This window comes from Rhea pennata, chromosome 4 (assembly GCF_028389875.1).
Source record: "Rhea pennata isolate bPtePen1 chromosome 4, bPtePen1.pri, whole genome shotgun sequence".
Lineage (NCBI taxonomy): Eukaryota > Metazoa > Chordata > Aves > Rheiformes > Rheidae > Rhea > Rhea pennata.
The window spans coordinates 7,848,665-7,873,362 of NC_084666.1; the positions used below are offsets into that span (position 1 = coordinate 7,848,665).

Below are 24,698 nucleotides of genomic sequence, written 5' to 3' on the forward strand. Positions count from 1 at the left end.
GTAGGGCTGGAGTAAGGAGATGGGCTGAGAACTGGGACAAAGTGGATAAGGTCATTCTGTATTTTATTGTAGCTGCTGGAAACTTGTTTCCTTTTCCCACAACAGAACTAGTAATACTTGTCAGTTGTCACTGTCATCGTTTTAGGACCCAGCGCTCTTGGCGTGGAGTAACTTGTACTATCATTGCCTTTTTTTTTCTTCCTTTACAGTTTACATATGTGTTTATTAAAACACATAGAAGTCCTGAGATATAAAATATATTGTTCCTTTACATGTTCCAAATTTCTATGTACATGCCAAATACTGATTGTTGTTAGGGGTGAAACCTGTGTATTCCACATACCTGTTGAAATTCAGGGTCAGACAAGTATTTTTGCTTGGTAATTATAACTTTCAAGTGAAAATAACGCTGCGTTAACTTTGTATCTGCAAGAGAAATGAAAAGGAGCTACACAAGTCCTTCTATATCCCAATTCGCTCCTCTTTAACAGAATGAATTCTCATAGCCTTGCACGTTCCGAGTTCAGCATCTCAGTGCTGTCTCTAACCCTTTTTAAGCCATGCTCTTTAATGTTTTCACTATTCCCTTCTATTTTGCTTTAAATGTGACAAATAAGGGAGTATGTTTTAGGAAGGTGTAGCATAAATCTCATTGCTTTGAGCAAGCTATTGCAACTTGTGTTTTTATTAGCTTGCTTCTGTTAAGTGCCTGCAGCAGGATTCTTTCAGTATTGTGTCTGTGGTGCAATAAATAGGTCAGGCATCCATTAGAAAGCAGAGAGAAAGGCTGTTTACCAAGTAGTTTCCTGTACGAGTGGAACTCCGAGAGCTGACATTTTGTTGAAACGCAGCTGGTGTTTAAATAAGTTTGAAAGCTTTGTCTCCTGCCTGCTGAGAACCTCTAAAGTGACAGATTGCTTTTAGGATAAAATTGATGTGAGCTTTAAAAATATAGATCTTATTAAATAACTGTATTTGAATTTCTGTAGCTTTTCAGAATATGATGTGTACAAACTGACCTTCCTGTAAGATAGCTTATCAGAGTGGTCTTGAAAGTGCAAGTTTTGGGAACATACCAAAAGTATTTGTTTAATACTGAGTGTGAATCTCTTATGCTTGAGTGCATCACAAAGTTTAGCTTAATATACTGAGCTTTTAATTCCTGCAGTCTCCTTTTTTTTTTTTTTTTTTTGTTAAGGCCAATACCTGTTACAGTAACAGTGAATTAATGATGACATTGATTTCACAGTTCTGGGGCTTTAATTTTATTGCGGGAAAAACCGGCAGCATTCTGCTTCTCTGCTTTCATAGGAAGCTGAGGAAACATAACGTGTTCTTAGCTTAAAGCTTAACGAAACAGCCTGTGCACTTGTTCTTGGGATATAAAGGACAAAAAGGATAAACAAAAATAGCCAGTGATATGAGGAGAAGGAGAAAAGGGAACAGTCTATTCCTTTCAGTCAGCTTCCCTCCTACAAGGGTGTGAATGTATACAGCTTGTTCCTCCATTATCCCTTTGGCCTGGTATTTTATTTAGTTTGGGATGTTTTTTTGGACAGGTGGGTAAGTATAAAAACCTTTCAGGCACTTTGCTAGCAGTCATGATGTTCTCTGAGATAAAGGTGTCCAGGCGTGGGTCACTGAGCAGAAAGGACCGAGTCTTTCCTTGGTAACACCTTCTGCTTGTGTGCAGTTACTGCTACTTTGTGATAAATATGTTCCTTCATGTAGAAGTCAAAGCTCTGTGTAGGGTTTTTCTTTTTTCCTTTTTTAACGTATTGTACCCATAGCAGAAAGTAGATTGTAAACTCTAAAGTTTTAGTAAAGGCTTACTTTGGAGGGGAAGGAGGTGGGCAGGGGGAGAAGCAATATTAGGCTAATGATAAAATTATTAGCTGGAAACAATTGCATGCCCATTGGTTTGGGGGACTCTTTTACCGACAGACTGTGGGGGAATCTGTTTATGGTGTCAAATACAATATTTGTTGCACCTACTTAGGCTGGAGAAACTGCTATTTCAGACCAATAAAAGAGCATACTCTGTCCCTCCAGGGCTTACAGGATTGTTCTGCGATTTGAAAAATAAAACTTTGCACCTTTTATTTTGTGTTCTGTTGCAAGCATTCAGTTAAAAGGTTTGCAGCACACTGCTGCGGCTGTACTGACTCGTGTGCGCTCATGGCAGTGAAACGTTACCAGGTTCGTGCTTCTCCACCCCCAAGAGGATCGGAGATGAGGCATCGTTTTTACACACTTCTGACTACAGCAGCTCTTTCATATACGTATTCTCAGCTGCAGGCGATACTACATACATATTTTCTACATTAAAAAAAAAATCATTTGTGTTACAAGTAGGCTCAGGAGAAGAGCTTCATTTTGGCTGCCTTTGGTTAGAGTTTGACCCTTCAAAACTTGATCACAACCACGGCACCGTTCTCCTTCCTAGTGTTACCTGGAGACGGTCTTCGTTTCAGAAGAAACCAGGGTAAAAGTCATGCAGTGTTGTCTTTCAAATGAAGTTGTCTGCAGCAGTGGACCTTAAATTGGCGGCAAAACTCCTGCCTTCACCCAAACGATGGGGGAAATAGTGTTAATAGCGGTTTTTCTACAGCTGATTGTAGAAAACATAATGGGGGGGGGATGAAATGTAGTCTTGTTGCTAGACACCTGCAAATAAACTTGCTGAGAAGAGGCATACCTAAGCAAAATGTTTCTCTTTTGGACTTTTAAAAATGATGCATGGAGCGCTGGTTTTGTTTACACTTCTGGTTTCTTCTGTTAAATGCAGAGCTGTGGCTTCTGCTTTCAAAAACAATCTCAAAGAACTGCTCACATCTTGTGACATCCTACAGTCTGCCAGCACCAATGTTGTCCCAGCGTGGAAGAGCATAAAACTTTAACTAAGACCTGGAGAAGACAGAATTAGCTGAACGGAAAGGGAAATTATAAATAATAAAGCCATAAGGGCAAATAAGAGATTACTTAAATCATGTTTTGCATTCATGAGTTCTTGTATTGTGAATACTGTTTCTGGCTTCCCAAATGAGCAAAGATTTTGGAGTGCCGTGAATTAACATATTTGCTTCCCTTTTTCTAAAGGATATTTTGCTACATTTAACTTTTCTGCAGTGGTACCCCGAGTAAGAAGTTCTGGCGTTAGCATTGCTGGCTTTGTTGGAAGTCTCTTGTTTTCTTATGGGACAGAAGCAGCAGGGAAAATCAGGAGACAAAAACTAATAGAAAGTTGTTTTTATAAAAGAACTAATTCCTTCTGGCTTAATCCACTTCAGAAAAACTCTTTTATGTTAGACTCTTTTTTTTTTTTTTTTTCCTTCAGGAATGTTTTCAATTTTAAAGTGGCCACCATGCCCCGACCTGTGCGGTGCTTTTCAGACGGTCGAGGTGGGGGTGCTGAGCGCCCGTGCACGGGGAGAGACGCGTGGCATTGCGCAAAACAAGGCGTTCGCTCTAGCTTTTTTGAACACATGCAGCAAGCGCGGCCAATGTTTACCTGTGGCAGCTCAGGGCCCCCAGAAGCAGGGGGGATGTACGTTGAAATCCTGTCCGTGAAGCCTGTTGGGAAGGACGACTGCAGCACTAGCTTGAGGCTGGTGTGGATCTGAAATAACGCTTCGCTTTCAACTTCACAGAACACGACAAATGCAGTTATTTAAGATCAGTTTTTCTCTTGCATGCGCACACAGTAGTTTAGTTGGTAGATCTGAATTCTTGCTTTGCCCTAGATTTCTTTTAAATAGCTGTTGCTTTCATCCGCAGCTCTCCACTAGCGCTTGTTTTAACTTTCTCCTGGTATGTTCAGGCTGCTTAGTCTCTTCTGAAGCTGTGGATTTTGTACTTCTGCTATCGTAGCACGGTCATCACCCAGAGAACAATATTTACATTCCTGAATTGCTCGCTCAAAGTAGGCAGTTGGGTGGAAACAGTCTGTCCCCCGTAACTTCCATTGCTTCCTGGGTTGGGAAGGAGAGGAAGCCGGAATCCGGAAACCCGGCTAAAGAAACTGTTCTCACGGTGCTGATGACCTGGTCATAGTCGGTGTAACGCAGAATTTAAAAGCAAGAAAAAACTATCTAGATTTTTTTTTCTTTAATTCAACTCATGAAATATTTAGTATTCCTCAATTGTCTATTTCTGAAGCTAATTTAAAACTTTAAGGAGATTTAAATAACTTTTTAAAAAAGTTGAAAAGAGCCCAGCCTTAGCTGAAGTACTTCTGAGAACTTGGCATCTTCCCTGTAACCCAAACCAAGGAGGGAAATACAGCACAGAAGAACTTCCTAAGCTTATGCAATGCCATATTCAACACAGCCCCTATTTGGTATTCAATCCTACTAAGCAACACCTGTGCACCACTGAAAACGGGGCTTTCGGTGGAAACGCTGAACAAATCGTGCGGTTAAAAGGCTAGAGGGCTCTTCTGTAGCTCGCTTCTGTGTTTGAAGTGCTGCTCACCTTTAAGCTTATGTTTAAACTCCAACTTGAAAATTGATGATCTTGGGCTCACCACATAGGGAAAGTTGCCATACAGTGTTTTTAACTAGTCACATATCCTTTATAATCTGATACCAATTCTGTTTTCTCAGTACTTATTTTCTGAAAATGAATAAAATTCTGCGTTTTGCTTTGAATACGTTCTTAGTAATTGTCACTTTTTTAAAAAATATGTGTGTTTTCAACCCTGTGTGTATTTCTTATAAACACTGTATGTTTAATTAGAACTTCAGTACAAACTTTTGTACTTTTTTGTACCACTGGGGAGGGAGTAATACTGCTTTTAGCATGTTGTATATGGGTGGCTTTTTTGTTTAGGGGATTTTTAATACGTTACCCTGCAGTTTATTGTATTCTGCGCAGGAGATTATATTACCTTTACCCCATACTAGAAGACTGCTTATTCAAAAGTAAGCAGTCTCAAATGTCAGTGTAAACAAGGTAGATCATTGAGTATTTTCAGTGTTTAAAGGTATGCAATAGCTGATTATAAGACCTCATTTTTCTCACTCGCAAGTGCATGTGAAAGGAGTAAGTGCGGTACTCTTGCATAAGCTAAGACATTTCTTCTAATAATCTGTCATTCTAGATGTAGATGGTAAGAAATGAGTATTTTTCTAGAAGAGTTCATACTAAAGTAGGGAGTTCTGGTTCCTAAGAAACTATGATGTGAGACCGCTAACATTTAGGTCGTTCTTGCATTTGTATTCATGTTCACAGTAATAGTTTTCAAGCTCTTTAAGTGAATGGCCTGATAGATATTGTTATTGAATACAGAGCTCTTCTCTGAAGTTTTACATAGTTTTAAAATCTTAATTCCTGTTACTTAGAACATTGTTAAATATAAAACTTGTTCTAAAATCTGTGTTTCAGACATGCAAGAAAGCATTTCAGTCAGGCTGAGGGAAGCCAGCTGGATGAGGTTCGACAAGTGATGGGAATGTTGGCTTTTCCTTCAGACACTCATATCTCCCCCTATAAGGTAAGTTTATGTTTAAAACCGAGTGATACGGTAGAATACTAAAATGGACTTTTTTAAAAAAAAAATAGGTAAATACGCTGATAAGCTGTAGATTAAACATTGTTCTAACTTTCACTTTCTGAATTCCATCTTTAAGTCCTTAATTCTAATAACCAGCCTTTTCTTGTCCGTCACTCTGGGTAATACTTGTGTTGTTATTGCAAATGGATCTTAATGGGAGCGAATGGTCCCTGAGCTAGGTTTTCTGCAAGCACAGGACTGCAGTTCTCTGGAGCTGGAACCTGATACACAGTGTACAGCGAGAGTCAGAAGGTGGGGAAGTACAGGGAAGCAGTGTGGTGGTTCTGTTCAGCGTACTGGGCTGGGGTCTTAATACAGTAATAGCAATTCTTAATTGTATTTCTCAAATTAATGTCCTTGCTGGAATGAGGAAAGGAAAGTTGGTTTTTAATGATTTGAACACAGTATTTTCTGTGCTTAAATGTAGAGCATTCATATCTTTGAATTATACAGACTAGTATCGATATTGGTGGCAATAACTTTACCTTGATTTGAATTTTACTGCTGAGTTTGTTCTTTGGTCATGTGCTAATTCTGTCTTTTCAAGTTGCATGTGGTGTATTTCTTGTTGTGCTCGTTGGTTTGATATACATGGCTTTAGAGGCAGAAGGTAGATAGTAGTTGAACTGGTGCAAAGCAAGACAAGAATTCTCTGAAATGCCAAGCCAATAGATGGCAATGCCAATATAAACGTGTTCTTAAACAGTGATGAAACTAGCATTAAAAAAAAACACACGTGCACAACGAAGGTGAATTTCTTTGTCTTGGATTCCACCTTTGGCACGAGGTAGAAGTATGACTGACAGATGTGTTAAAAGGCTGGGCAGCTCGTGGTGGTTTTGCTAGTCAGAGTGAAATATGCAGGAAATACAAATCCTGTATTTTGCTCCAAGAGCTAGTTTGGAGAACATGTCTCAATGAGAGAGAGTGAGCAAGAGGGGGAAAAAAAGCTAGTGTTTAACACAACCATCCCACTGGAACAAATTTCTTACTATTTATTATAGATCTGACTTTAAAATTCTAGTTTATGGGAGTCATATTTGGGGTCCTCTGACAATCACTGGCACAGAGAATCATGGAGTGCAAGCTTTTATGGAGTTACCTTAATGTATTTACTAGGAGTTGTGGACATAAATGTCTTTTTAAAATAGCTTATTACATCTTTGAGAGAGTTTGTCTGAACATATCTTTAAAAAAAAAATAAAAAACAACAATTGATTTTTGTTAACCAAAGGGAGGAATCATCTTCTATAACCAGTGAATCAAACTCTTGCTCGCTTGTCATCCTGTTTTTCAGGACTTGAGGAAAACTAAAGTTAAATATATTTAACATTGTGGAAAAACAAGCTGTTTTCTTTTTTGACCTTTGAACAAACTTGCCTCGCTGTGGCTGCAATTATTCCAACTACGCATACAATGCATTGCTGCTTTTGTGTCCCATCACCTATGTGCTTTAAAATCATAGAGAGTTTTTTTAAGCATAAGTAGCACTTTATCTCTTATGGATCCTGTGTGTAGGCTATCTGCTACCTCATCTTTGGAGTTGCCTTAGGGCAGGAGCGAAAGCTTCTTCCTGGAGGTCTAATGTTCTGGCCTTTTGGAGAACTGGCAGTAAAGTAAACAAATGCGCAATCTCATGGCAGAGTTTTACCTTTTTTTTTTTTTTTTTTTTTTCCTGTTTTTCTTCTTTTTGCAAGAACTGTATATGCATTTCTCCTTGCCTTTGTGTTTATGGGTTCTTTGTCTCAGTTCTCCTTGAGGGTTTGGAGTACTTAGAAGTCAGCCAAACATTCTGTGTTATGTCCAGGATTCTTTTGCCTCTGAATCTTCCCAGTGGATTTATCTCTCTTCCCTATGTCAACTGTTCATTCTTCCTGCTGTTTTTCTTGCTTTACAGTAGTTGATCTTTTCTTTTATCGTTATAAAGGGAGGGGGGGGCATCTCTGATCTAGTACTCCTGGTGGGTGGAGATGGATGTGCGTTTTTTGGTGGTGATGGTGGTGGGGTGTTTTTTTAAACCATTAGAATCCCTCACTTGAGCCCTTTTTCAGTTTCTGTGTAATTCCATTTCCCAAACATTTGTCAGAAAAACATATACAGACTCCTTTACCTGCGCTGCATCTCTTCTTTCCTCCGAAGATATTCCCAGTTTAATGGGAGCTGTGAAAATCTTGTTGAGCCTGGCTCTAGTCCAACAGTTTTGTTGTCTCTGTGTTCGTGGAGATTTACAGTTTCATAATCTCAGCTAAAATTTATAAGTTACACCTAAGCCTTTTCTCAGCACTATCTAGCTGGTTCAGTTTGGGGTGAGAGGGAGCAGGGATGGAGAAGTATTTCTCTGCTTGCTCAGATAACTGCTGTCCAAATCTAGTTTCACAATTCTTTAAACGTTGGCTCTTTCTATTTATGCAAGATACTTCCAAAGTTTCTCTGAAATATAATTCTGCTGATATGTAACTTTAGGACAATGAAAAGACGTTTGTGAATAAAATACCAAAAAATGTACCATGATCCTATTAATGTTGTTGGAGAAAGATTCCCAGGCCTCTTTGATCTCCCTGGAATGGGAGGGAATCCAGCATACAGATCACGGTGAAGGCAGAATTCTTCCCTCTCCAATCCCGTTTTTTTTTTTTTTTTCTGTGAAGAGGGAACCATGGAGAGGCAGAGTGGGCCAAGCTAGTAAAAAGGGAAGCATAAGGACCAGTCTGCATCATGGTAGTATCAGTGCCTGAAAACTTGTGTAACGTACATTTGGAATTGATGCCGCTACTCGGTGTATTTCTGCCACTAATTCAGTCCTTTAATGATTTTCTTTAAAAGCTTGTTTAATAAGTGCAGTAATATACTAAAAATATATAGTTGCTTTTCCTAGTTGCCTCAAAGCATGTGCAGTTGATAATATTGAGCTTATTTCTAAGATAGATCAACATAATATTCTCTTGTAACAAGAGGTGCAGGTTATAGATGCAAAGGAAAAGTGCTAACAGAAGAAAGAATTAGATCTTTGCCTGTGACATGTCATAACCAGTATGTTTTCAAGGGGTCTTAGTTTCTTATGATTCTTTCTCAGAATTGTTTAAGTGTTCAAAATATTCTTGATTTCTGGAGGCTTAGTTCTTGTTTCCATGAAAATAAACTACTTTACTGCTCCTTGTTTTTAGATAAGCCACAGCATTGCAATGTATGCTAAAGAATTCTTCCCTTAAATGCATGCTAAGCTTTTTTCCTAGCCTAGATTTGTGCCAGCTTTTCAAACTAAAATCTTTCTCCCCCTCTCCTTCCCCACCCCCACCAAGAAAAAAAAAATGGCAACACTTCTCTGTTAAACAATGTATATTGCAAACAGGTATCAGCAAGAATTAGTCTAACTTGAAGCAGAAATGCTTGTGGCTTTTCAGAAGTTTGCCTGGCCCTGCATTAACGGTTCAGTGGCTTTTAAAGCAAACATTCCACAATACTAATTTTGCGTCGTAAGTAGGCCAGCATTCTAAAAAAAACCTCAATACAGAAAATAGTCTTACCAGGATTTACATGCCTGCCTTAGAACATTTTGTAGAAGAGGGATGGGGGAGCTAGAATCTGCGATTAGCTTGCTTTTGCTAGAGCAGGGAAGAGTGCCCGTCTATAAATGGTTCTTGGACATTTTTATAGATAATGAAGTTGGTTCTACTAGTCGTACTGTAACAATGAAAGCATTTTCTTTGAGCTAAGATGTTATGTTTTAGATGTTCATGTGTGCATATGTAATAAAGTAAGTTTGGAGATTGTATATGATTATACCAGAAACTTTGTGTGAAACTTTATTTAGATTATATTTCTAATAAAATAGTATTAAAAGGCGCTTTCTAGAAAGCGCAGTCATTGATTATTAGCATGTATATTTATTTTGTGATTCAGTTTTGTGGTTGTGCACAATTTACCTCTCCCAGTCTCTCCCCCAGCCCTGAGACAACTACATTGAAAACAACTTATAGTTATGTTTTTTCTGACAGGATCTCTTGGACCCTGCTCGATGGAGAATGCTGATCCAACAGTTTAGATATGATAACTACAGACTACATCAGCTGGGAAACAATTCTGTTTTTACTATAACCCTCCAGGCAGGCCTTTCAGCTATAAAAACACCGTATCCTTTAATGCAGATAATACTGTTGAGTGCAAAAACGTCCTTCCCTCTGCCCCTCTTTCTTTCATAGATACTTTTCAAAGAAGAAATCAAACTTGCACCTTTTTGCTTACAACTTGTTTAAATGGAGCATGAATTGGCATCTATATTAAGTTAAGAACAGATGGTAACCAAAGGGATTATAGTTTAAAAGGAAAAAAAAAATGAGCAAGACTTCTTTTTAGGGTAGTTTTTGTATCGTGCCTACATACTAGCTTCTCCTTCCATGTGTTGTAAATTAGGATGAATATACTGGGAAAAATTACTGAGCTGGGTCAAAACATTTTTTTAAGCACTTACACTATTTACCCTGTATGTGTGGGGTTTTTTTTGTTTTGTTTTTTTGTTTTTTTTTTTAATGTGAGTATTCAAATGTATGCTACATCTTTTGAAGCTTAATGGATTTACCACATGCTATGGTGTATTAGAGAAGGACTAATGCTACTAATGTGCTCAACATCAGAAGCTTTCTATAGGGGGTACTTGACACTTGCTGCTTACTCTCGTTCCTTCTTGAAGTAGCTAAAGCACTTGATCTGTTTTTTATAGATGCACATTAAACTTGAATTAACTAGTTTTGTAAAACTCTATAACCTAGTTCATGTTTGCAGTTTACTGTCTTTTTTTTTCAATGTACGTTATTAACAAACTAATTCATGTTACATTGTGTTGGTTGTTCTTTAACTTGCTGTTAAACAGACAGTGTTATAAAGAGGATGGGAGTTCAAAAAACCCAGACTGCCCTGTGTGTAGCAAATCCCTGAACAAGCTGGCTCAGCCTCTGCCTATGGCACATTGTGCCAACTCCCGACTAGTCTGCAAGATTTCAGGGGATGTAATGAACGAAAATAATCCTCCCATGATGTTACCAAATGGATATGTCTATGGATACAATGTAAGTGTTTAAATCAATGACTTACTAAAGTCCAGAATAGCTGTGCTCATAATAACTTCCTATATCAAAATAAGAGCTTTTAAACTTTAGTCAGAAAGCTGGAAGCATCTTTTGTATTAACAAAAGTGACCTCGTACAATAGTTCTCAAGAGACTGTATTTTTGTGGTGAAATCGGTCTTTAAAGACGCTAACCTCTGAACATATGAATTTATAACAAAATCAAATGCCACTGGAAATCTTCCGTTTTGGAGCACAAAATGTGGAGTGAGAAACTTCTGTGGGAAAAGGTATTTTGACCTCAGACTATAGTACCTGTTTTAAAAACAAAAAAGCAAAACACTTTTTCCCTAATAACAATTAAGTAATGTTTTGAGTTGCATTTACTGTTGTGAATATTATCTTTTGATTTCACTTTTTTCAGTCTCTGCTTTCTATTCGTCAAGATGACAAAGTAATTTGCCCAAGAACCAAAGAAGTCTTCAACTTCTCACAAGCTGAGAAAGTCTACATCATGTAGGTCCATAATACACATGATGAAGTGCCGCTGGAATTTTGACACAGTGTATATTGGCATACCCTGTAAAGGGGGGGGCCTTAATGTGTGGCAAAGAAGCAAAATCTGCCACCTTGGGGATCAGACCTGTCGGTGGCATTATTGTTTCTTGCGACCAAAGATCAATGAGCAACAATAAACACTCTTAAAGAGAGGAATTATGACTTAAGTTTGTACTTGAATAAAAAGAAAAACAAATTTTGATTGTTAAGGTTTTGTAACGTAAGGTCAAAAATTGGACTCTTCTCAAAAGTACTTTCATCTTCTAAAGGATAACTTTCTTTAAAGATGGACATTTGCACTGGGGGAAAAGTTACAACAGATCTGAAATTAAATTCATTTTCCTTCCCTCTTTTTCACAATTGTCCAAGACCCTTTTGTTATCAAATATTTCAGTACTACAAGTATGTTCTCCTTTAAGCTCCTCTTTGCCTTCTTTATGATCCTCTTGTGAAGTAATCCTGAACATGAATCATGTAACTTATTTCCATGGGAAGATATTGATGTCTTTGACACAAGACTGACTTCTCTGGAGGATCAACTAGGGACTGGTTTGAAGGAGTATGAAGTCTTTTTCCAAACCCAAATATTTTAAGGAGGTTGCATAAATATCAAGAGAAACTGAGAACATTTCAGGCAAAGTACACTGCTTGTTTAAATGTTCTTTTTCCAGTCTACCATAGTGTTAAAGTCCTTCTAAAGTTATTAGTTATGTGCATAGGGTTCAATATGAAATCATTAGTGCTACTGCCTTATTTCTTGCTTTGAGAATGTACTCACATGAAAATGAGCTGGTATTCTTAAGTGTTGGGCGAAGTTTCTGAAGATGCCTTGCAGGATGATTACATAATTTTAGGGTCTAAATAGTATTCATTACTGAAACTAATAGTTCAATTTTAATGACTACAGAACACATCCTTATGACTTTTCAAGAGAATTAAACCATTGTAGTTTAAACAAAACCATATTGTAGAGGTTTGTATTTAGCGCTTATTTTTGCATGTTGATGTTGATTAGCTAATAAAAGATTGTAAATGTAAAACATGTTAATAAAAATTGTTTTCCATTTCTTGATTATGTAAAATTAGAAAGCTGCTTTGTATTTAAATGTAAACAAACTTAACTTTTCATTTTTATAAGAATCTTTCTTGAAAGGAGCAACTTCCACAGGTTTTTTCAAGTGTTCTGCAAAATCAGAAAAAAGAGGCTTAATCATAAATGTTGTTCTTCAGGCTTACAAAAGCAGAGCATCTCAGTCAACTGTTTTTGGCTTAAACTTTTCATATAAAGATGACACTGCAGTCTGCCTTCCTATCAAATTTTTGTCACTTCCTAGAAGATTGTCTAGTGTCTTGAAAGCTCTCTGTTAAAATGATTCTTTGGGAGATGTAAGGTGGGGGGGTTTGTGTGTCCTTAAGTGCATCAGGGAAGGAACTAACTAGTTATTTTCGACAACTTATGTTCATCACTTACATACAATCCATTTATATATTTGTAGTTTGTACCAGCCACTCTGAAACTGTAAATACAGTGAGATTTCTAAGGGGTTATGTGTTAAAAGGCTCCATTTTCAATAAGCATGCATTACTGATGCTTCTGAACAACCTTGCAGTCTTCCAGATACACCGGTAAATTTGGCAAAGACCAGATTTCTTGCACTTCCTGATGGAAAAGTTTGTTTCCCTCGGCCTTTCTTGAAGTGACAGATACAGGTTGATTCCTGAGTAAACAGTTTGCTGAGAGAAGGTGGTGAGTAATTGGTTATCAGTTAATGCTTAACTGATCTGTTCCTTCCTGATGTGGCAAGGCAGAAGTATCATCAGCTCAAAAGGGGAGAGGACAACATCATAGAGAGCAGCAGTGCTGAAATCCCAGTGGAAGACTATCTGTTCTTTGGTAGGTTTACAGCATAATAACAGGGAGAAGGACAAGGAAAACACTGAGCAACCTCCGTTTTTCCTGCTTTTTATAAAGTCCAGAGGCAGTGGGGGAGAGGGAGGTCACTTCCTATGAACCCTGAAGGAATGCAGTATAATTACTTAACAATTGTAGAATGTGGAAATTGTTGCTTTTGCTTCTTCAAGTACTAGTTAGAGTTGCGGTTTCCTGAGATTTCAGCCCTTTTTGCTTTCTGTGGCCTAAGCAGAGTGGTGAAGAATCCAGGCCTCCTCCTTGGGGGAGCATGGATTCCGCCCAAGAAGCCTGGGAAGCAAAGGGGAGAAGGGCTTGAACCTCTGCTTACAGAAGGTATCATTTCAGTGGGCCATGTGCCAACCTGAGGTCTGAGTCCCTGATGGTGCATTATAGAAAGGCCCTCCAGAAAGGGCTGACGGGAGCTTCAGCTCTCCTGGTCCTGATTGCTCACTCTGCAAACCTGCGATTGAGCCTAAAACAACTGAACCACCTGTTTTAACTAAGCAAGGCTGTTGCACCCTCCTAGCTGGTTTGGTAAGTGCACCCATAGGTTGATTTTCATTCTCAGGCTTTCTCTGGTGTGGCTTTGGGAACTTTCCAGCTCTATGGGGGTCAGAAGTGGTTGCCGGGATGGATTGCTTTGCAGTAGCTGGGATTTCTGGTTTGTATTCCCTGATGACTTTCTACAGCCTTGAGAATTCAACAAAGGTGTCAATTCATAGTCACAGGTGGCTTTAGACATTGAACCAAAAACACTATGCAACGTCAGCCTTTGCTGCTTGAAAGCAGCATTTTAATCACTGTATACTCTGCTTTGCCATTCTGTATCTTGGTGACATTTTGACAGTTGGTGGGGGTATCCTTTGTACAGTAGGATTTCTTAGTTTACACTTCCAGTTGTGAATTTAAGTATAGTTTGGGTATTTTCCATTCATCTCCCTACAGTACATTAATTCCCACTTCTGTGCATGCTGGTAGGAAAACTTCCCTTTGGAAGTTTGCGTTTTGTAACGCCAGTGGAAGTAGGGCAGGGTTACAGAGACTTTCTTCAGCAGTTGAAAGCTTGGGTAAAGGCTTCTATCTGTAGCAGAGACCCAGACCTACATAATACCTCACAGTAAGGTGACAAAGTGTAGGATGGAAAATCTGTTATACAACTTTTGCCCTAAGCAAACGTAGAAACTTCAACAAATAATGGCCATATCCTGCTATACAGAACAGTGTTTCACCTGCCAATCATATGTACATCTTGTTGAATTACTGGTAATACCTGCATTTCATATCAATTACAAAATGGATATTGACTACTTTAGATGAGATTCCGATCTTTTTATGGAAGACATCCATCATATAGATGCCTGGCGGTAGATTTGGCTGTGTGTATATATGTGCATGTGTGTATATATATATATATATATATATATATATATATATATATATATATATATGGAAGGGCTTAACTGATGAAGTGAAGACTGTCTTCTCTCAAAATCTGATTGAGCTAAAAATTAGCAAAACTCTCTGTGACACTATGAATTGATGTGAGCATTGCTCAGGCTTGCCAGTAACTTAACAAAATGAGGCTTAAGACTCTGGATTTTGATTTTGACATTCTGCTATTTGAAGTCAACAGAGTTTGTCCCAGTTGTGGTGAAGACAGGTTCCACTGATTTTTCTCAGCCATACTGAGGCTGAGAATTAATTGCCTTAATCTTCCCTTCCATTTGATGTAGTCCAAATCACTGGACTAGAGTTGAGTATTTTTTCATGCTGTGAAAGGAGAGAGAGGTTTTGGCTGTATTCTCTAGCATACTCCACTTCAAGGGTTGTTTTTCTTGGCTTACCTGGCTCTGAACAGTGAGTGATTTTTCTGTGGCATGACTTCTTGGCATATGGTACAAATGATCTGCATCTTTGAAGGGAAGAACGCTTTCCTAGCTGCCTAGGTGCATGCTTTTTGAGTTAGTGCACTGAATAAACCGCAGCACCATCAGAATAGGTGATCAAATCTGTGATCTTTATCCAATCCATGGTCAGATAAACTGCAAGCTGTTTCTTCTGCCCATTGAATGCTATAGTAGCAATATATGTTTTTATCCATGCCAGGTTAGTTCTGCGATGTGTGTAATTCCAAGCTATGCTGAAAGGCAGCATTTTTCATTCTTTTCTTTTTTTTTCTTTCTTTTTTTTTTTTCCTTTCTTTAAGAACTGATCCATTAACTAAGCTTTCTTGAGGAGTTTTCAGCAGTTCAGCTTTTGTTTGTTTTGAGATCTAGGATGGTCGGACGTGGATAGCAGAATCTGTTCTTAACTCTTTATTAACATACTCTCTTACAGTTGGGTAGGTTCTGTAAGTAGAATAAAGTCCCTCTTGGAGGCAGCTAATGGATAACAAACTGCCCTTATGCCCAGCAAGAGGGAGCAGAAGCTATAGAGCCCAGATCTTTTTGGATGTGGTGATTAAAGCGTTTCTTGGCACAATAGCCACAGAACCAACACAAAGTACTTCTGCTTTACACTTGGCTTTTGTAAGAAGTTAATCATAAATGTGAACTAGTCATCGAAAACCCTCAGCTCAAAAGATCTAGTCCTGACTTTAGTTTGAAGTCTTAAGACTATGAAGGAAAGTTCTTAGTTTGAAAAATAAATTTCCTCTATCTTTGCTAGCTAGTGGTTAGTTAATGTCACTGAGGAGCTCACAGTTTTGAGTAAGAGGGTTCAGACTGTGCCATAAAACCTTGCTCATGGTAATTTTACTCATGGTAATAATTTTATTCTTGATAAAATTATCAGAGATAATTCAGAGATAGTCCTGAGCCAGAGAAAAGCAGTTGTAGGCTAACATACACCACAAGAAGAAGAGGAAGTAGTAGGGATAAGAAATAGAAAAGACTGAATGAGGTAAGCCATTTCTGTGGTGATGTCTCAAAAATTAAAAACAAAGTATCAGAGTAGAGTTAAGTCAGCTGGACTTTTAGCAATTCTTATCTTCCAAAGAGATTAAAATAGCTGCGAAAGTTTTTAAATGTGCAAGTAAGAGGAAGAAAATGAACTTGTGTACTGTAGGGTAGAGACCTGGACTTAGCTACAAAACTGTAGTTTCTCACTTCTTGCATCTCAGTTCTTTCTCCTAATAAAGATGGTGCTGTTAACATGGGGAGGGGAGAAGGGGGAATATGCTGGAAAAAATGGAAATAAGTAATCATTTACAATCAGAAGTGAAAGAAGCATGTGCAAGTTATAGAAATCAAGTAAACTGTCTCCTCTGATTCTCAACTGATCTAATAGGAGTATGCGTTACTCCTCCTGGTCTGGGTATGGTATGACACAAATGGAGAACAGCTACTGCAATAGCTCTATTTTATGAGGAGGGGAGAAAATTTTGATCTGGAGCTGCCTAGATATTCTTAAAATGTACTGGACTTCAGAGCACGGTTGTAAGGTAATTTTAACTAAATGAAGGGAAGATGTTTGTGGAAGATAAACTGTGCCATACCAACCTGATAGCTGCTTTTGTTACGAGTTTCTCAAACAAAATAGAGGTGATGCCCCATGTCATTAGCTGTCTGGAGAAGAAGGGAATTAGAAATTGTATGAGGATCTGGCTAAAGAATCGTGGAATCACAGAATGGTTGAGGGTGGAAGTGACCTCTGGACCATCTGGTCCAACCCCCCAGCTCAAGCAGGGTTACCTAGAGCACATTTCTCAGGATTGTGTCCAAACAGCTTTTGAATATCTCCAAGGAAGGAGACCTCTCAGGGCAACCTGTTCCAGTGTTAAATTTTTTCCTTATGTTCAGACAGTTTCCTGTGTTTCAGTTAGTGCCTGTCGCCTCTTGTGCTGTCAGTGGGCACAGTAAGGAGTCTGGCCCCATGCTCTCTACACCCTCTGTTCAGATAGTTGTACACATAGTAGCCCTTTGCTGGACTCTCTCCAGTAGCTCTGTGTCTCTCTCGTACTGGGGAGCCCAGAACTGGACACAATACTCAAGATGAGGCCTCACTACAGCTAAGCGGAGAGGGAGGTTTGCCTCCCTTGACCTGCTGGGAAAAGGAAGATGTGATGAAAGACAGCATGAAGAACAAGGTAACTAATGGGAGTTTCTAGGGAATCTGTTACAGATCTGATACTAATTGTCATTACTGCTACTACACAAAAAGCATGAATGTGCTGATGTGACAAAAAACACACATTGCCGGTGCAGAAGATGCTACAATGTTATATGGGAAGAAAATAAATGATAACCTTGAGGAATTAAATAAAAAATTTAAAAGGCTTTAGCATTAGAGGTCGTTTAGCTGTTGATTAGATTTGATTTGCTTAAAAGAGCAGAGTCTTCAATATACGTGTTGATCATGGAAGACTTTGTCTGCAAGTGCACTGCATTTTTGAAACGGAGAAATGGAACCCCTAAAATGGTGTTACCGTCCAGATGAAGGGTTGATTGCTGTGAAGGGGCCTGGTGCTACTTTTCTGGAAACTGGAGTACACTCCTGCTTGCTGATATCCATATCTCTTACAGTGAAGCTGGAGCAGAGAGACACAGGAGTCCCAGGCCCAACTGGCTCATGATAAGACACTTCCTTTGCCCCCAAATTCATGTGTAAAATCAAACATTTTGCTAGCTTAAGCAAGGAATAATACCTAAGGGACTGGATCTGACTTCTGTAGCTACTCCTTCGACTTGATCGTATTCTTAATTGCCTGCAAAACCAACAGTTGCACAGTAATTGGACTACACTTGTTCATATCTCATAAAATGAAATTTTATGTTGTGTATCTCAAGGGAATAGTTCTATATAGCCCACAGAGCTAAATTTTCTTCCCCCTGCCCTGGGAACTCATCAGGACTTTTTCCTGATGGACTCAGAAGGAAGGCTAAAGAGAGAAAGAAAGTAAGGCCAACTTACTTCAGGACAAATAAATCATTAACTAACTTAAATATTTTGTTCCCCACCCATAGAGATGAAGCAGGATTACGCAGACGTTCCCAAAAGGAAATAAACATAACATCAGTATACAATTTCCTTTTCCTTTTGCAAACCACAGCAAGACAAATTACTCAGGGGAGGCAAGACCAGAGATGGAGAAGCTCTTCTAGATGCATGTGCATATACCCAGTGGGGAGATTCCCTCTCTTGTTTAGAGCAGCAGTGTTAACAATAAAATATTTTTTTATAAATGAAGTGGATAGACTCCAAAATAGAAAAGGAGAGGAAAGAGAAGAGCTTAGAAAAGCTCAGGTTACCCTGGACAGTTTGTACTTGTAGTCATCACTAAGGGTAGCACTACGTAGAATTTCACATCAATTCTTTTGAAGTGGATGGTCGTCCTTGCTGTGTGCTGTGTCCAAGTACCCAGATAATTGTTCTCAGCTGGTTCCTGGCCTGTTCCTCTGTCTCAACCCCTGCTGGCAGAATTGCTGGGAGGGAGGCTGAAAAACTAGCAGGTGGTTTTTGAACCACCATCTGTTAGGTGCTGCCTCTCATTTTGGAAGACTGAAAGATTCTTCAGTAAAGGTTGTTTGGTTGTGTAGTGAAGGAGAAAAGGATGTTTTTCCACGATGATCATTACATGATTTTTCTTTAACCTGTACGTGCTCAGCCATGGGATTTGCATCACCATCTCATTGTCCTGCTCATCTATGCACACAATCCCGTAACCATCAGAAACGAAGAACGTACCTGTGCTTAGCAGGTCTGTGGGATTTTGTGATTAATGTGGTTGGGTGCAATGTGGGTTTTCCTCTCAGCCTGCACAAAGTTACTCTCCTCTGGAGTTCCCAAACAAAAGTGCCTCACTTCTCTTAACTTTCTCTTCGATGCAAGTGTGGGAACCGTGCTCTTCCTGATTAGATAGCCTGCTTGTTAATAGAAAGATAGGAAACGTGGTGGAAACTCATTCCTTTTCATAGCCATAGGCAACATCAGTTTATAGGGCTGATTTCCACCATACATAATTGAGAAGAATTCAGGCTGTGTGGCAAGGCGATGCACCAGGAAAACATCTCTGTGAGCAGGAGCTAGAGTAAGTGACAAATTGATAGTTGTCTTGCAGTCTTTCACAGCAAGCTGCAGAGGGATATCCAAGTAGTGTGAGAATATATATTATGTAGAAAAAGGTAATCTACAGCTTTGATCATTAGTCTATTGGATGATTTCTAATCTCCTGTAGTGTTTTGGAAGAACTCTTCCATGTTACCAGTCTTGGTGTTAATTAACCAGCAGTTTTTTCTTCAAGATCATTACACCCGGTTTCCTACAGTCAGAATTAGGCTTGAGCAAACAGGCTTGAAGTCTCCAAGCTTGTAAATGGCTGCTGCCTTGGAGCATTTGCAGCTTAACCATCCTCCCTCAGTTCTTAAAGGTGGAGCTGGATAGTAACCCTATTTTCAACTCTGATCCTGTTCTGCTTTATTTTGTATGTGCTGCAGCAAGCTCTCTGTGCAACAGCTCTGGGATTTTTGTGGGTTCAGTGTAGGAACGTGGGCCGGTGTTGATCCCTGAAGGCACCCAGCTGTGGCACCTCTCGAAATGATCCAGCCCCCGGCGGGAATAGGTGTCTCTGCTCTGAGTACAGCGGTGCCTGGAGCTGCAAGCATGCGTGCTGTGCGCATGTAAACCGAGACGTATCCCGACCCGGGAGCAATAGCGCTGGCATAGGGCAAAGGCGATCGTGCGTGACCTCATCTCGCTGGAATGCTGGACAAGAAGAATAAAGAGCAAACGGTGTCGCTGATGTGAATCTGCTTCTTGCAGGAGCATTTTGTTAACTCTTGATTTTTGTATACAAATATGCTTCCCTGACCGCAAACGTTTATATGTTTACTTTGAATTTCGCTGCAGTATTCATTGCCAGTTCTTTACCTTCAACAATGTATTGCCCATTTCCAAAAAAAGTAGATAGGGTGATATTTTTATTGGAGAGCTTTTATTCGGTTTAGCTAGTAGGTATAGAAAAAGGCACAGCATCCACACCTGAAGGGCTGCATCCCTCTAGTCTCAAAAGTTCTTCAGTGACTATCATGTCTTCATTTTCATAATAATTGAGAAATATGTCATCTGCCCCATTAAAGGAGAAACTACACTGCCCTTGGCCAAAGCATATGCCTTATCTCTATGCCTAGAGCCGCCCTCTGAAGAGGTAAAATGCAGAATTCTGTACTGAAGTAAGATTAGCAGAGCAGTTGCCACATCCAGAAATACCTCTCTTATTCTAAACCAATTAGCAAGGATAATGACTGGTTTCTTTGCACCAGGAAACCATAAATAACATCGCCCATGTGTGAGGATGCAAGGTTCTAGGTGGAGTTTTGAATCTGGATGAGGCATTTGTATTCATACCTCTTTTTCATATTTTCAGGATTGGCATAAAAAGAAATCAGAGTTTTGGATACTGTTTTTGTTTTCCTGGCTGAATAAACTGTGACCTTTGGGCCAATTAACCTAGTGCTGAATCTTCAGGTGTTTATTTAAAAACCAGTATTGCGAAATAAGTCCTCCATCCAGGATCTGGTTAGTTTGAAATTAATCACTGTTTTTGTGATTTCACTCCATAAGAAAATCAAAGCTTCAGAATTATTCTGGCGGCTAAAATAACAATTATGGCCTGGTTACATATGCAGAGCAGTGAAACAGGTTTTGGGCTCCTCCAGAAAGTCTCCAGGCTCAATTAACGGTACATTAAAATGTCTAGGCTAAAATTTAGTCTCTTTAGCACAATGTTTTCTGAATGTTCTTAATTTTTTAAAAAAAGACAAATCCTACTACGTATACCTGTATGGATCAACTTTATTAAACTCTACACGACGAAACACAGCCTCACAACTTCAGCTGTTCCAGCCAGTCCTCTCTACCAGGGGCAGGTCGATGGGCTGCTTTCGTAGTTCCCAGCCATTAGAGGCACCTTTGCATCGTCTTAACTGTGATTAGGTAATTGTCTTCAAACTTAGAACACTCTTCACAGTTGTAATTGCTTTTAACTTTGGTAGTCTTCCAAGTTTCATAAAATACTTTTTAAAAATCGTATTTGCAAAATACTCTCTTCATCCTGTCCCCTTTGTAGGGACCACAGGCAATTTCACAGCAAGGTGGTCGGGCTTCAAGACATACTCTGTAGCTGCTTAGTCCTGCCACTACTGTTTTGTGGCAAAAGTCGTCCTCGTAACTTGATGTCTCATGATCAGAAGCGATGTATCTACAATCTCCTGATTATAGATGTCTACTCTCCAAGTTTTTGCAAGCCAAAATTATGTTTAGACCACATCTTTTAGAAAAGTACTGTCAAGAAACAGAGAATCTGTTTTCTTGCGTTAAAATACAAGCTTTGTTTGCAATCTGAATTCATCTTTCATTTTGTATTATGCTTTTTCCTGCTTTACTAAAGATTGTTTTAGTATGTGGTATTTTCTCCTTGAAGATACTTTTAACTTATGAAGAAGTTACTTCTCAATCTTCTTTCAGATCATCAAAACAGATACCATTCTTTAGTTAGTGGCATTATTTCAACCTTTTCCTTTTTACAGCTCTTTCCTGTACTACTCTTATTTTCCATTGACTTTTTTTTTTTAAGAAATGTGGAAAGTTTATATTATTCTATTATTAGCCATGCTGTGAGATCAGCCACAGAAATTAAATATCATTTTCTTACAGCTATTCGTTATTGCCCTGAAGCTATTTAACCCTGCTGTCACCATAGTATGATTTGTACAGAGTCTTTGGGTAACGTGATACATATATGTATATGTATGTAGGTATATATACTCTTATACCATGGTAATTTTCATGTTTTTGATTGCTGAAGGACCCTGGGCACTTGGATATCCTCACAAGTGATCCCTAACGTTTTGAATGTGGGATGCTATACCTGTTGTCACAGGTCAACACTACAGGCCTGTAAATTCAAACACCACACTTAACAAAAACCAAAAAACAAACAAACAAACAAACAAAAACCCCACCTAACTTATTACTGGCAGTGAAAACTGTTTGCTGCCTTAAAGGAAGTTGCTCCAAGCGCAGTGAACTCAATGCCGGACCCGCTACAGGTTTTCCTGCATTGCCATCTGCTGGGTGCTCTGCCAACACACAGCCGAGCAGTCCCTGGGAGACAGCAGGGGCCAGCTGGGAGAAGGTCCGTAAGGATGTCTCGAGCAAATTGCCTTGCAGAAGATGGGTGATGCTCTCTGCATCTCACAGACCCTCGTTCAATGAGCCCGATGGCCGGACTTCTCCAAAGTGCAGTTTAATTTAAATGCCACATGCTTCTTATGTAGAAGAAACATAATTCATGTTTATAACTAATTATGCATAATTTCGCTGAAAAAGGATGGAAGCCAAGGGCTTTATGAAGGACATTTTTACTCTAATCTAAAAATTTTAAGTGGTTTATCCTCCCTGTAATTTCATGAGCTTGATCAGTTATGTCATGTCTTTTCTAGATCCAGAAAGTTGTGGTTCTCGGTGGCTGTGCTGCTTTCATGGCCATTTAGGAAACTGGTGGCTAAGGCACTGACAGCATATTTTCTGTGATTTAAGAGGAGAGAAAGTTGTCATAGTTATCTAGCTCAGACCTTTATTAACCATGCAGTTTCCTGTACTGTCCCTATAACTATATCTCGTCCATTTTAAATTACTGAGTGCCACTTCTGTGTTTAGCTTAAAAAAAAAAAAAAAAAAAAAAAAGTTTCCTAGAATTCAAGTTACGTGACCTCAGGGAGAACTGAATGTTCAGTGTGTTATAAGCCTGTGCCAAAGGCTGTTGAACTGTTGTTGCAAAGCAGGCTTGTGCATATCCGCAGGTCATAGTTTGATCAAGAGGTAAGAGATTCTGCTGGAAGGTCTTGCCCCAGCTACATTTTACTGATATATCAGTAACTGATCAATTTTTTTGAACAAAATAATTACAGGAGCAAAAAGTTTGGCCTTACTTTAATCTACTGTCTCTCTTGAAGAAGTTGACCCTGTTAATAGGAAGTCAAGAAATCTTTAACTCTACTGTTTACTGCAGCTTCACCATCATTGCTTTTTTAGTATTTGGTATCAGTTTACTGTTAAGACTTGTATGAGGAAAACAAGTAATGCTTCATGTAAGAGATCTTTCAACACTTGTATAAAACAAGCGGAAACAAAGCAAACTGGTGGCTGCGTAAGTAAGATTGCTGGTCTTGCTTTGGAGCAGGGATGTGATGCTGGGAGGTGCCACCACACAGGGGCTAGAGCAGCACTCCATAGTCTGGGCTCTGCTCTTCTGGAAGGCTATTGCACTACCTTTGAAAAGCCAACTTATCTTTTTCTTCACATATCTGGACTATATCTACAATACTTGTCCTATGGTGTATGAAGGTTCAATTATCTAAGTTTTTGAAGTAATTCTGGGAGTCTCACCAGTGCCCAGTAAAATAGCTGTATATTAGCAGACTGTGCCTGATGCACGTATGGCTGAAACCAAGGCATGTGAAGGGAGGGATCTCTCTGTACATGCCCTTTCTGTACATTCTTTCCACAAACAGCTCTGACTACTGTCAACAACTGGATAAATATACCTTTTTTCTGTCTCATGACAGGTATTTTTATATTTGCGTTCCATGGTATTGTTCTAGCTTGGAAACATGTTTTGGAAGTTCCCAAAGAAAAATGTGTTTTGGTAGCAATGCACTCTTTAGCACTGGAATTTGGTTAAAATGCAGGCTTTGGAGGTAATACTGACAACATCAGTCAGTGGGTTTAACAGGCACCTACTGCTCTTGTGTAGTGTAACTTAATAAAGCACCACTTATATCGAGGAGAAAGTATGTTGGCTTATTTAAAGAAACTACCATCTATGACCAAGATCTTGAATTCTTGACTTCGAATGGACAGAGCAAAGATCATTTGGAGTTCAAATACTGTCTTTCCATGTAAGTCATTACTATAATAATTAAAAGATACTATCATACAGGAGATGCAATTTAGAGATCCATTAGTTATTGTTTCTGCTTTTTCCCTCACTATTTCCAGATTATCTTCTATTCTTCCTCTTCTCAGATAGTGCCTTCAGCAGTTTAACACTGAGGAGCTCATGCTGTGATAAAGGCAATACTATGAAACCTGAATAAATGTTGCTTCCCATTGTGTTGCTACTTAAATATCTGGCCATAGAACTGCAAAACATGACACTTTAAAAGCATAGATATAAATAGATGGCTCCAGATCACAGGACTTGCTACCTTATTCTTTTTAATATATTTCTGTCTTCCTTTTAATTATACATATTTCCTTCTCTCTCAAACTGTGTTCTTTGTTCTCTATTTTTCTCCACTACCTCATAATCTCCTTAAGACAGAGACTTTCTGTCTGCCCGTGAATGCTGACCTGTATAAATAATGTCTTTTTAAAAGCAGGGTGTTCTTTCATCATAATAGTAAAATAAATTCTCTAGAAAACCTTGTTCCAATCCATGTGGCTTTCTTGGTCATTGCTCAGAAAAGATGATGGAAATGCAAGAAGAGGCCTGAAGGCTGACAGCATGCTTGTTTGGGCCACTTTCCTTGTGCTGAAGGGATACAGCGTATTTTGATGTATGACTGAGGCTTCTGAATGAACAACCACATTATTGCTATGGGTTGAAGCAAC

At 39.0% G+C, this 24,698-nt stretch overlaps 1 protein-coding gene across 2 annotated transcripts in view; it reads left to right on the top strand.

The window, feature by feature from the left end:
* Nucleotides 1-11,329, top strand: part of MAEA (macrophage erythroblast attacher, E3 ubiquitin ligase) — a 52,666-nt gene extending 41,337 nt beyond the window's left edge. For both annotated transcript variants that reach the window (XM_062575231.1, XM_062575232.1), the window contains 4 exons: nucleotides 5,386-5,494; nucleotides 9,550-9,683; nucleotides 10,422-10,617; nucleotides 11,040-11,329. In XM_062575231.1, coding sequence (XP_062431215.1) covers nucleotides 5,386-5,494; nucleotides 9,550-9,683; nucleotides 10,422-10,617; nucleotides 11,040-11,135 — 535 coding nt within the window. In that variant the 3' untranslated portion in view covers nucleotides 11,136-11,329. The remainder of the gene's footprint in view (nucleotides 1-5,385; nucleotides 5,495-9,549; nucleotides 9,684-10,421; nucleotides 10,618-11,039) is intronic.
* The last annotated feature ends 13,369 nt before the right edge of the window (nucleotides 11,330-24,698 follow it).